At 46.4% G+C, this 12,248-nt stretch overlaps 1 protein-coding gene across 1 annotated transcript in view; it reads right to left on the bottom strand.

Moving 5' to 3' along the window:
* TEK (TEK receptor tyrosine kinase) overlaps positions 1-12,248 on the bottom strand; it is a 148,376-nt gene that overhangs the window by 30,345 nt on the left and 105,783 nt on the right. Inside the window, exons 14-17 of the mRNA XM_088472619.1 lie at positions 6,288-6,442; positions 4,727-4,937; positions 4,219-4,329; positions 3,458-3,648 (exon numbers count right to left, since the gene is read on the bottom strand). Of these exons, the coding sequence (XP_088328745.1) occupies positions 3,458-3,648; positions 4,219-4,329; positions 4,727-4,937; positions 6,288-6,442 (668 nt within the window). The remainder of the gene's footprint in view (positions 1-3,457; positions 3,649-4,218; positions 4,330-4,726; positions 4,938-6,287; positions 6,443-12,248) is intronic.

Raw genomic sequence — 12,248 nt, 5'->3', positions numbered from 1 at the left:
CCCCATTCATCTCCATGTTGCCGTCATCTATCGTCCCCCAGGCTCCCCCACCCAACTTTGCTGCCTGGCTTCCCCACTTCCTCTCTGCTGACCTTCCCTCTATAATCCTTGGTGACTTTAACATCCCTATTGACATCACAAATCCTGCATCCACCATCTTCTTGACCTCTCCTCCTCCTTTGGACTTTCTCAATGGACTTCCACAGCTACCCACTGTCTCGGCCACTCCCTTGACCTTGTCTTAACCCATCTGTGTGCTCTCTCTGACTTCTCCAACTCTCCCTTCCCCCTCTCTGACCACAATTCACTGACCTCTCCTTCACTCTCTCAACTCCTCCCCTCACCCAAAGCCACCATCATCAAATGCAATCTTGAGACTCTCGACCCTGCTGTCCTGTCTTCTCACTTGATACTCTCCTCTCTCTATCAACCATGGCCTGCCCTAACCAGACGGCCTCCTTCTACAACATCACCCTCACTTCTGCACTTGACTACGTTGCCCCCACCTCCTCTATCCCCCTCCGTCAGTCCAAACCCCAACCCTGGCACTCCAAACTGACACGGTTTCTCCAAAAGTGCTCGCGCACAGCCGAGCGCCTCTGGAGGAAATCTCGCTCTCTGGTGGACTTCCTTCACTTCAAGTTTGTCCTCTCTTCCTGCAGCTCAGCTCTCTTCCTCCCCAAGCAATCCTTCTTCCAGTTGCTCATCTCCTCTCAGTCCTCCAATCCCCGCCGCCTCTTTGGTACTTTCAACACTCTCCTTCGTCCCCCCCTCTCCACTCCTTCCATCCTCCCTCATTGCATTTGACTTTGCCTCCTTCTTCTCTTCCAAAATTGAGGCAATTCATCACAGTATTTCCTTCAATCTCTTTACTGCAACCCCATCTCCCCCCACCATCCGTACCTCCCGGCCAGCCCACCTTGTGCTCATTCAGCCCCACCACGGGTGATGAGGTCCACTCCCTCATCTTGTCCTCTCCCCCCTCCACCTGCCCCCTTGACCAGCTCCCTTCTCGCCTTCTACGCTCCCTTTCCTCTATCGCCTGCCCCCAACTTGCTCACCTTTTCAACTTATCTCTCTCCACCGGCATCTTTCCCTCATCATTCAAACATGCTCTTGTCACACCTATTCTTAAAAAACCCAACCCGCCAATTACCGCCCCATTTCTCTTCTCCCTTTTGTTTCCAAACTACTTGAGTGGCTTGTCTACAGCCGCATCACCAGCTATCTCTCTGACAACTCCATCCTTGATCCTCTTCAATTTGGCTTTCGCCCACTTCACTCCACTGAAACTGCCCTGGCCAACGTCACCAATGACCTGCTTGTAGCCAAATCCAGGGGCCACTTCTTCTGCTCATCCTCCTGGATGTCTCTGCAGCCTTCGACAAAGTGGATCATACTCTCCTCCTCCGCACCCTTCAGACCTTTGGCATCTCTAACACCGTCCATGCCTGGTTCACCTCTTTACCTCACCAACCGCTCCTTCTCTGTGTCTGCCTCTGGCTCCACCTCCCTCCCTTCCACCCTTCCCATTGGTGTCCTGCAGGGTTCTGAGCCCACTGCTGTTCTCCCTGTACACCTCTACACTAGGAGAGCTCATCAGCTCCTTCGGCCTCCAATACCACCTATATGCCGATGACACACAACTATACCTCTCCTCTCCTGAACTCTCCCCTTCTGTCTTCTCTCAGGTATCCAGCTGCCTCTCCGCCATCTCTTTCTGGATGTCTGAGCGTTCTCTGAAGCTCAACATGGACAAAACCGAACTCATCATTTTTCCCCCTAATAGAGTCTCCACTCCAACCAATCTCGCTATCACTGTTGACAACACCATCATCTCCTCTATCCCCCAACTTCGCTGTTTGGGTGTCACCCTTGACTGCACCCTCTCCTTCACCCTCCACATTCAATCGCTGGCTCAATCCTGTCGGTTCCAGCTACGCAACATCGCTCGCATTAGGCCTTTCCTCTCCCAGGATGCTACCAAACTGATTATTCATTCACTAATCATTTCTCGGCTTGACTACTGCAACCTTCTCCTTACTGGCCTCCCACATTGTCATCTTGACCCCCTCCAGTCTGTTCTCAATGCTGCAGATAGACTTATCTTCCTCTCCCGCCGTTCCACTTCTGCTGCTCCCCTCTGCCAAAACCTGCACTGGTTCTACAGAATCCTCTTCAAACTCCTCACCTTCACATACAAGGCCCCCTCTAACTCTACTGCTCCATACATCTCCAACCTCATCTCCTTACATACTCCCACCGGCTCACTCCGGTCTGCCAATGACTGTTATCTCTCCTCCACCCTGGTTACTTCATCTCATGCTCATATCCAAGATTTTGCCCGTGCAGCCCCCCTCCACTGGAATGAGCTCCCTCGCTCGATCAGGCTCTCCCCAACTTTGCAGAGCTTCAAATGTGCACTGAAAACCCACCTGTTCATGAAAACATACCCTTCCACCACATAATCGTGTCACCAGGACGCTCTCCTTCCTGCCTCAGCCATCTCTACCTTGCTTACTTGCTGCACTCCCCCTCTACACACTCATCCCTCATGTCATCTTTTTTTTTCAAGAGAAGAGCATTAATAGACTTACAGCATTGTCTTCATAGTCTCAACTAAAATTCAACCCAGTTTTTCGAAATAATAACAAATTGGCAGTGGTAGCGTTATACCTCTTATTTACATTACTTTTTTGCTATGTCAAAGTGTCAGTTCTGTTATGTAAAGCTGTCTCTCTTGTTCATACATTGTTATATAATAAGAATTTGAATAGGATTTTAAAAAATAACAGATTTTGGCCCTCATTCAGAGCCGTTCGCTATTTGCGGTCGTTCGTTTAAAAACAAGGGGTGGCTATTCAAATGATCCGTACGCACATTGTAGTCTGTTCACACCTCTAAGTCTGAACGAGCGAGCAAAACATACGCTCGTTTATTTGTTAAAAACGCCCCCTGGCCGCTCGCATCCTACGTCATGTCCGCTATTTATTAGATTAATCGAGTACATCGACCAGCGTATGAACTGCTCGCTATTCTTGTGGTTGGTGTTTGCTACCACAAATTTGCGAGCAGTTCTGGCTATAAAATAACCCAGTGACGTGAACAATGACGCTGCTGTTTTAAATATACACACCCATAAAACGCCCGTTTTGACCTTTAAGCACGCCTGCGTTCGGATCTCCACTCCCCATTTTCAAGCACCTTCCCCTGTTACCACCCACATACGCCTCATTCTGTCATTCAAAATAGCAGGCACTCGCTATATTGCGTACCAACGATTTTTGGCCGCACTGACTGGTTCGCGCATGCGTACTAAAAACCGTACGCATGCGCAGATGTGCAAACATCGCTCGGAACGAGCGTACTGCCGCTAACGAGCGGCTCTGAATGAGGGCCCTTGTTCCATACACTTCTAGTGCAGTTTATGGCATTTTAAATGATGTAAGTTACAAACCTGTTTCTGGCTCAGGTAATCCATGCCTCGAGCCACATCTGCTGCAAACTGTAGAAGCTGCTGAGATGTCAAGGTTGAGGCAGTGCTGTTGGCTATAGCAAATGCCGGGTCTGTCTCCAGTACTCTGCTTTTTCTCAGAAAGTCCAGCAAGTTACCATGGGGAGCATACTCGATAGCCAAGTACAAGTAGCCTGTGGCAGGGAATATGAAGCTGTCTGAATATATATATATATATATATATATATATATATATATATTTCTTTCCAGGCACATAGTACACACTGTAATTTAGACCAATTGCAATATCAAATCTAGGAAGAAGCAACCACTTGGATATCTTCCTCTAAATGTTATTTATGTGCAGATAGGTGAGTAATACATTTCCTGCTGGAGTTGTCTTTCCCCCCTAAAAATCCTGCGTTTACCCCTGAGCGACTATTTATTCTCACAGTAATTGACTGTTAAGGAAGGGTAACGGGGTGTGCGGCCAAAAACGCAGGAGTGTCGCGACCATTTTAGGGGCGTGCGGCTACCTATATCTGCGGTCCCATATGCACAAAACATGGCTCCAGCATCTCAGTTCAGGTGGCAATGTTACGCGACCATAGAATCAGGATCTGTGTATGCGGCTGCATATTAGTACACAAATTCCAGCGTCTGCGACATTAGCATATTTTCGCATATCCCCTGCATACAAATATGCAGCAGCAGCGGCATTAGCGTATAACTCTAGATCAGGCCCTATATACACATATACTGACCTCGATGCTCGCAGGCTCCCAGGAGATTTATAATGTTCGGGTGACTGCCCAGTTTACAAAGGACTTCCAGCTCTCCGGCAAAATCCCTATGGTCATCTTTTGATGCATACTCTTGCAAATATTGTGAAACAAATATAAAACATTATTTGACTTATTCCCTTTTGATATAAATAATGAAGAAAATAAACTAAAAATTACATTTGAACTACACAAACTGAGTGTCGTGGTGATAAAGATAAAATGTCCATTGAGATAACCTGCTACCTATAGTTGTTGGAGTGGCTTTCATTTTAATGCAGACTGCATTTAAAGCAGGGTGGGAAAAAATAAACAACCTCATTAGCGCTGTAATTCCATTATTGAAATGATTGTGTAGATTATAGATAGATAAATACGAACAAGATCACTATCTGGTTTGTAGGTCTTCAGAAGCTAGAAAACTCACCATTGGTCACATATTTACTGTATGAGAGAATTCACTTGATGGATAATTTTAAACTATAGATACCTTTCATTCTTTTGATGGCCGCATCCATCCGCAGACCATCCTTTTTGATGCGTGCTTTTAGAACTTGTCCAAAATTCCCCTCTCCGATCACATCTTGAAACTTAATATCATTCCATTCCAAGACAGGGTACTCCACAGGGTCTGGGCTGTTTTTGGCTTTCCTTAAATGGTTCAGTGACCCAGCATTAAACTGCACTACTGGCTCTTCTCTCTGGACAAAAAGCATCTCTGGTGAGACGGATTTATTTTGGCTTTGCCTAAGTATACTACACACAACGTACATTTACTTATGCCGAAAAATGGCTACAGTATGTCACTAAAATCACGCCGCTGCCCGCAAATTGCAGGTTGTTACATTTGGGCCTTTGGCCCTCATTCAGAGCCGTACGCTCTGAGCAGAGCGCACGCTCTGAATGAGGGCCGGCCTCCATGAAAATGGAGCGTCCTCCTGGATGCTCGTATAGCTGTGGGTCACCACCCACAGGCTATACGAGCGTGCAGTTTGATGGCCGCGATGGTCTTGACCATCGCGACCATCGAAACTGCGAGCCGGAGCCTGCGGTTGAGGTTTTCAACTGCAAGCTCCGGAGTGATTTTGGCTCTATCAGAGCCAAAATCACTCCCACTGACATCACTAGTGATGTCAGTGGGCCGGCTTCTGACGGGAGGCGTTCCCGTGGGAATGCCCCCGGCAGGGAGGCACGCCCCCGGCACGCCTACCAAAGGCGGCGTGCTGTCAATCAACATCGACAGCACGCCCCCTTTGATCAGACACAACGAGCGAAGGATTTTCCTTCGCTCGTCGCGTCTGGCGCATGCGCACGACGGAGCTCCCTCCGTCGTGCGCATGCTCAGTCCAGAACATCGACCCACTTGCGAGCGGACAGCCGCTCGCGAGTGGTCTGAATCAGGCCCTTTGTGTTTACATTGGGTGCAGTTTCTATATAATTCCTAATAATCTGTTATGTACTAAAAAAAAAAAAAAAAAAAAGCTTTGATGAGCGCTATTTTTAGTAAACCTGAGTTAAAACCAATGAATTGATAGGAGTCTAAAACGATATGGCTAGCAAAATAATTCTATGCAACACCCATCATCGAGTCTCCACATTTAGGGCTTGAATCTGAGTCGCATGTACAGATGACTGCGACACCCAGACTTACTACCTTATGCTGATGCCAGTATATGTGCAGCTTCAGCGCCCACTGTTTTACCGTCCACAGCCACAACTGTTATCATTAGTATCGGCACTTGCACCTGACCCATGTAGGATGCAAGAGATCAATTAGAAACAGACGCCCCCTCGCTGTGCGAATAGCACAGGATTCTGGATACAGGCCCACAACACATGACACTCCCACGAGGCGGATATCGCCCAGATAGGCCTATTTCACAGAGAGCGATATCCAGTCAGGATACATTTGACTCACTTGGAGATAAGCAGAAATTCGCAAATTTACTACTGCGCAAGCACAATTTGCTCAACTGTGTTATTTATGCTCATATAAGGCGCTGCATCCATCTCGGAATCTGTCTCTCAGTACATAAGAGCACAATACCTACCACTCCATTCTGGAAGGCTTGCGCCATTCTGTGTTGGAAGTTGGCACGCTTCAGTTGCAGCATTATAAGAAATGCCAGTATTATCGTCAGACAAGTCATACCAGCTGAGCCTAATATAGCAATGAGGAGCATGTTGCTGTCTTTAGCATCATTAGCTGACAGAGAAAAGAGAACATAAATGACATAAATGATAATGCTATTCAATTAGAGTAACAACAACATAATATATATATATATATATATATATATTTGCATGGTGTCATATAGTATGTAAACACACGTCTTTTTTTTTAAAGCTGTGATATCTGAGTCAAAAAGTGTGCAGAAAAATCAGGCGTACAGGTGGCGGCAATCCAGCTACAGAAATACATACAATTCTGCACACAGGGAATATACGCATTTTCTTAAATGTGTTTGATTTGAGTTCAACTCCAAACAGTGTTCTGTGTCAGGTGTACAAATGCATATACATATGTCTAACTATAGCATAAGACGCGGCTGAAAAGTGGGACTATCCTGTCAAAAATGAAACAGTTGGGAGGTATACTACACACAGTCTTACATCAAACTCGAAATGGTGTCTTCAATGATTGCGTTTCTGTGATGCCAATGCAATAATGTACCCACTATCATACACATGCAGGGATTGGGGCGCCAATAGGAGCCTGTGCCTGAGATGTGCAAAAGAAAAGTGATCGCGTTACCAATCACTTTACTTTCATTTTCTGGGTGCAATCTGCTGACTGAGCATACGCAAGTGGTGAATGCTTTGCAAAAACCTATGGGGCCTGCTTTTGCAATCGAAAATGGGTGACTGCAACAGATATCTCTTCTGCAATCCCCTGCAATCGGGGGGGTACTTAATATTAAAATGAGTGTTTTCGGGGGATATGTTGCAAATATTATTTGATAAATAGGCCCCATCCCAAAGTGCTTAATTCAGTATAATATGGTATTTCTGCTGTAGAGGGAAAGAGTTCAGTCATCCCCTTTGTTTTACAATGAAGGTTTTTTAACACTTGCATTAACATGGTAACTAGGGATTTGGTGAAGTTGTATTTGTTTTTTACTACAGTGTTAGAAACCACATATTCCAGCTTGTAGTAACTTGTACTTCCATATAACTTTACTTACTCTGACACATATCTTCAACCCCCTTTCCCCGCTCAGTGGTAGAAAATGTAGGAGCCACAGATGAAGGCTTGTGGGGCAGCTAGTGACCCACGTTGCCCACCACTGATGTAAAGGTTTTCATGCATCTTTTCACTTGTCACTTTTCTGTAGTCTAAAAAGCTTTCATACAGTATGATATCACTCTAAAATGTACTAAACTTTTCAAATGCAGACTCCATCAGGAAAACTCAATTAGTTAGGTAAAATTTGAATCTACAGCAATGCAAAAACCAAAGAAAATTGCTGCTTTACAAACTTAATATTAAAATAATCAAAGTTTCCAGAGCATAAAAATGCTGAATTATGTCCTTGGGCACAGAGGTACTGTACTGTAGTTATTATTATTATTATTATTATCCTTTATTTATATTGCACCACAAGTGTTCCGCAGCGCCTTACATAGTACATACAACTAATGGGTGAACAAGAAACAAGTAACATACAGTACATTATAGTACAGGACAAGGACACAACTTATATACATTGCTGAAATAGTGATTAAAGCATTCACAATAAGCTGCCGGGAATTGGCGGTCCCGTGTTAGGTGCCCTAATGGGGAGTAGAGAGTAGAAGAAAATGTAAAGAGAAGCACATGAAGGAAGAGGTCCCTGCTCGTGAGAGCTTACATTCTAAGGGGAGGGGCAGACAGACAGGCGTGACACAGAAGGGGAAGATGGGAAGGAAAGAGCATGAGGTGGGTTAGGATGAGTGCTGGAAGGCCTTGATGAAGTAGTGGGTCTTGAGAGCCCGTTTGAAGATTTGTAGAGAGGTGGAGAGTCTGATGGGGAGAGGGAGAGCATTCCAAAGGTAGGGAGCAGCACGGGCAAAATCTCGGATGCGGGAGTGGGAGGAAGTAATCAGTTGGCAAGAGAGGCGGCATGCATTAGTTGAGCGAAGTGGGCGGGCGGGAGTGTGAAGGGAGAGAAGGTCAGAAATGTATGCGGGAGAGGATTTGGTGAGGGCTTTGTAGGCGAATGTAAGAAGCTTGAATTGGCATCTGAAGGGGAAGGGGAGCCAGTGTAGGGCTTGGAGGAGAGGGGAAGCAGATGTAGAACGTCTGGAGAGGAAGATGAGCCGAGCAGCAGCATTAAGAACCGATTGTAGTGGAGAGAGGTGAGAGACTGGGAGGCCAGCTAGGAGAAGGTTACAGTAGTCCAATCTGGATATGACCAGTGAGTGGATGAGGGTTTTAGTGGCATCCTGGGTGAGGAAGGGTCTAATCCTGGAGATATTTTTTAGGTGAAAACGGCAGGACTGCGAGAGGTGCTGAATGTGTGGTTTAAACGAGAGGGAGGAGTCTAGGATAACTCCAAGACAGCGCACTTTGGGGCTAGAGGAGATAGTTGTGCCATCAATAGATAATGAAATTGTGGAAAGTGATGTAGTGGAAGAGGGTGGGAAGATGATCAGCTCAGTCTTAGACATGTTAAGTTTAAGAAAGCGCTGGGACATCCACAAAGAGACAGCAGAGAGACAGTTGGAGATACGGTTAAGGAGCTCAGGGGTGAGCTCAGGGGTGGAAAGGTAAATTTGAGTATCATCTGCATAGAGATGATATTGGAGGTCAAAGGAGTTAATGAGTTCACCCAAAGAGGATGTATATAGGGAGAAAAGGAGAGGTCCAAGAACAGAACCTTGGGGAACTCCTACCTTTAGTGGAAGTGGAGGGGAAGAGGAGTCATGAGAGGACACAGTGAAGGAACGATCAGAGAGGTAGGAGGAAAGCCAGGAGAGGGCAGTGTCACGTAGACCGAGAGAGTAAAGGATTTGCAGGAGGAGAGGGTGGTCTACAGTGTCAAATGCAGCAGAGAGGTCAAGGAGAATGAGCAGAGAGTAGTGGCCCATGGATTTGGCAGCAAGGAGGTCGTTGCTGACTTTCGTGAGGGCAGTTTCAGTGGAGTGGAGAGATCGGAAGCCAGATTTAAATGAGTCAAGGAGGGAGTGGGAAGAAAGAAAGGTGGTAAGGCGGTTGTAGACAATACGCTCAAGGAGTTTGGAAGCAAAAGGGAGAAGAGAGATGGGTCGATAGTTGGAAAGTATGTTAGGATCAAGGGTAGGTTTTTTAAGAATGGGGGAGACAAGAGCATGTTTGAATGCAGAAGGGACAGTGCCAGATGATAGGGAGAGATTAAGGAGGTGAGCCAGATGGGAACAGGTAGAAGGAGACAGGTGGGAGAGGAGACGGGAAGGGATAGGGTCAAGAGTGGAGGTGGAAGGGGGGGAGGACCGGATGAGGGCCCTGACTTCCTCTCCAGAAGCAGGGGAGAAGGATGTCAGAGTTGGTGAGACAGAAGGGGAGGGGTGGTAAGGGCAAGGAGGGGGAGGAGTGCTGAGGGTCAGATGGGATATGATGTCCTCACGTATGCAGTCAATTTTAGATGTAAAGTAGGTGGCAAAGTCGAGGGCAGAGAGCGAGGAGGGAAGGCAAGGAGGGGAAGGGCAGAGTAGGGAGTTGAAAGTGGCAAAGAGACGCCAGGGGTTTGAGGACTGGGAGGAGATGAGGTTCTTGAAATATGTTTGTTTGGAGAGAGACAAGGCAGCACTGTAGGAAGAGAGAATAAATTTGAAATGGAGGAAGTCAGCCTTAGAGCGTGACTTTCTCCACTGACGCTCTGCAATTCTTGAACACTTTTGTAGGTATCTGGTGCATTTGGAATGCCAGGGTTGTGGTGTGGATCTGTGAGGGTGAGTGGTTATTGCTGGAGCAACAGAATCAAGAGCAGAAGTAAGGGAGGAATTGTACAGGGAAGTAGCTTGTTCAGGACAGGAGAAAGAAATGATAGGGGAGAGAAGAGAGTCCAGCAGGGAGGAAAAGGCAACAGTGTCAATAGCCTCAATATTACGCTTAGTAATTGTAGCTTTAGGAGTTAGAGGAGGGGAAGGAGAGAGGGATAGGTTAAAAGAGAGAAGGTGATGGTCAGAGAGGGGGAATGGGCAATTGGAGTAATCAGAAATATCACAACGGTGCGTAAAGACCAGGTCAAGTGAGTGCCCACTCAAATGGGAGGGTGAGGAGGTCCATTGGGCGAAACCAAATGAAGAGGTGAGGGTAAGGAGTTTAGCTGCAGAGGATTCTGTGGGAATGTCAATAGGAATATTAAAGTCACCTAGGATAATGGAGGGAAGGTCTGAGGAGAGAAAGTGAGGGAGCCAGGAAGCGAAGTTGTCAAGGAATTTGGAGGGAGAGCCAGGGGGACGGTAAATGACAGCTACTCTGAGGTTTACTGGTTGGAAGAGGCGTATAGCATGAACCTCAAATGTGGGGAATGTAAGGGATGGTTCAGAGGGTATTAGCTGGTAGGAGTAACTGGTGGCTAGAAGGACCCCAACACCACCACCATGGCGACCCCCAGGCCGGGGGGTGTGGGTGAAGGTGAGGCCCCCAGAGGATAGAGCAGCAGGAGAAGTGGTGTCAGAGGGTGAGATCCAAGTTTCAGTGATGGCTCCGAGATTCAGAGAGTTGGAGATAAAATGGTCATGGGTGGGGACCAGTTTATTACAGACTGACCTGGCATTCCAGAGGGCACAGGATAGAGAGATAGCATTTGTGGGGGAGATGTGAATAAGATTATCAGGGTTGCTATAACGTGGAGGTAAGCTTAATTTGGAGGACCGATATGAAGCGAGTTTAGTGATGGTGCAGGCACCTGAGCTAGAAAGGGAATATGTAGGAGGTGGGTAGGGAGAGAGATGTGGATGGCAGTGGGGTGAAGTGACAGGGAGAGGAGTGTAGGAGGAGGGTTTGGTGGTGGGGTAGTAGGACAGAGGGGGGGTAGAACAGGAAGAAAGTGGAGTAAAGGGAGAGGAGTGAAGAGTAGGCAGACAGAGGAGGGGGGAGAAGGGGGGGAGGAGGTGGAAGAGATAAGGAGGAAAGGATAAAGGTGGAAGCAGGGGGCAGAATAGAGGATTAGGTAGAGACTGAGTGAAGGAGGGAGTTGACGAAAACCTTGTCATGGTGTTTATAGGTAAACAAGAGGAATGAAATTAGGAAATGTAAATGAGGTATGAGTGCAAGAGATTTGTAGGAATGCAAGTGAAAAAAACAGTGATGTATCAAAAAACAGTGTATCAATATGTATGCAGATTAACAAGATTGTTATAGGGAGGATTAAAAGTGGGGTTCAGATGTGTACAGAATATGAAAATTAATGCAGAATGTAAGCAGAAGAGAGCTGAGATAAAGGACAGTGTTTCAAAGTAGATAGATGTAAACTGACATGGCAAAAAGTACGATAAGCATTGAATTGTATGCGAGAATCAGAAGGCCAGCATTATGAATAGCAATAGAAGTGTTCCTGCCGTGATTGTACAGGGAGTCCAGTTGTAGTCTGAGTCTTTAGATTGTTGAGGTTTGTTGCTTGATGGACCTTTTCTCCTTCTGTTTCTCCTCGGTTTAACGCAGGTCTAACGCTAGTTATGCACTTAAAACACTGCACTTAGAAAAGCTGCACCCAGCCAAGGCTTTAGCAGCCAAACTACTGACACTTTAAACAGAGATGCAGGCAAGTGTGGACACTAATTAATGAAAACCCCCAATTGGCCAGCCAGAGAAAGCTAGCAATAAAGATGGCTTAAGTCAACAATGACCACATACCATACATCTAATGGTGCATACACACGATCAGATTTTTCCTTCAGATATGAACGATAACGATTTAAAAATCGTTCAGTCGTTCATATCTGAAGGAAAATCGTTCATATCTGACATGCCTGAACGATGGACGATCAACGATGCGCGTTCCCGATGGTCAGATAACGATTTCTGATATCTGATGTGTTTGCAGTCA

This window comes from Taudactylus pleione, unplaced genomic scaffold (assembly GCF_031769625.1).
Source record: "Taudactylus pleione unplaced genomic scaffold, aTauple2 ptg000127l, whole genome shotgun sequence".
NCBI classification, from domain to species: domain Eukaryota; kingdom Metazoa; phylum Chordata; class Amphibia; order Anura; family Myobatrachidae; genus Taudactylus; species Taudactylus pleione.
The sequence above is the reverse complement of the archived record's forward strand: the minus strand, read 5'-3'. Positions and strand labels throughout refer to the sequence as shown.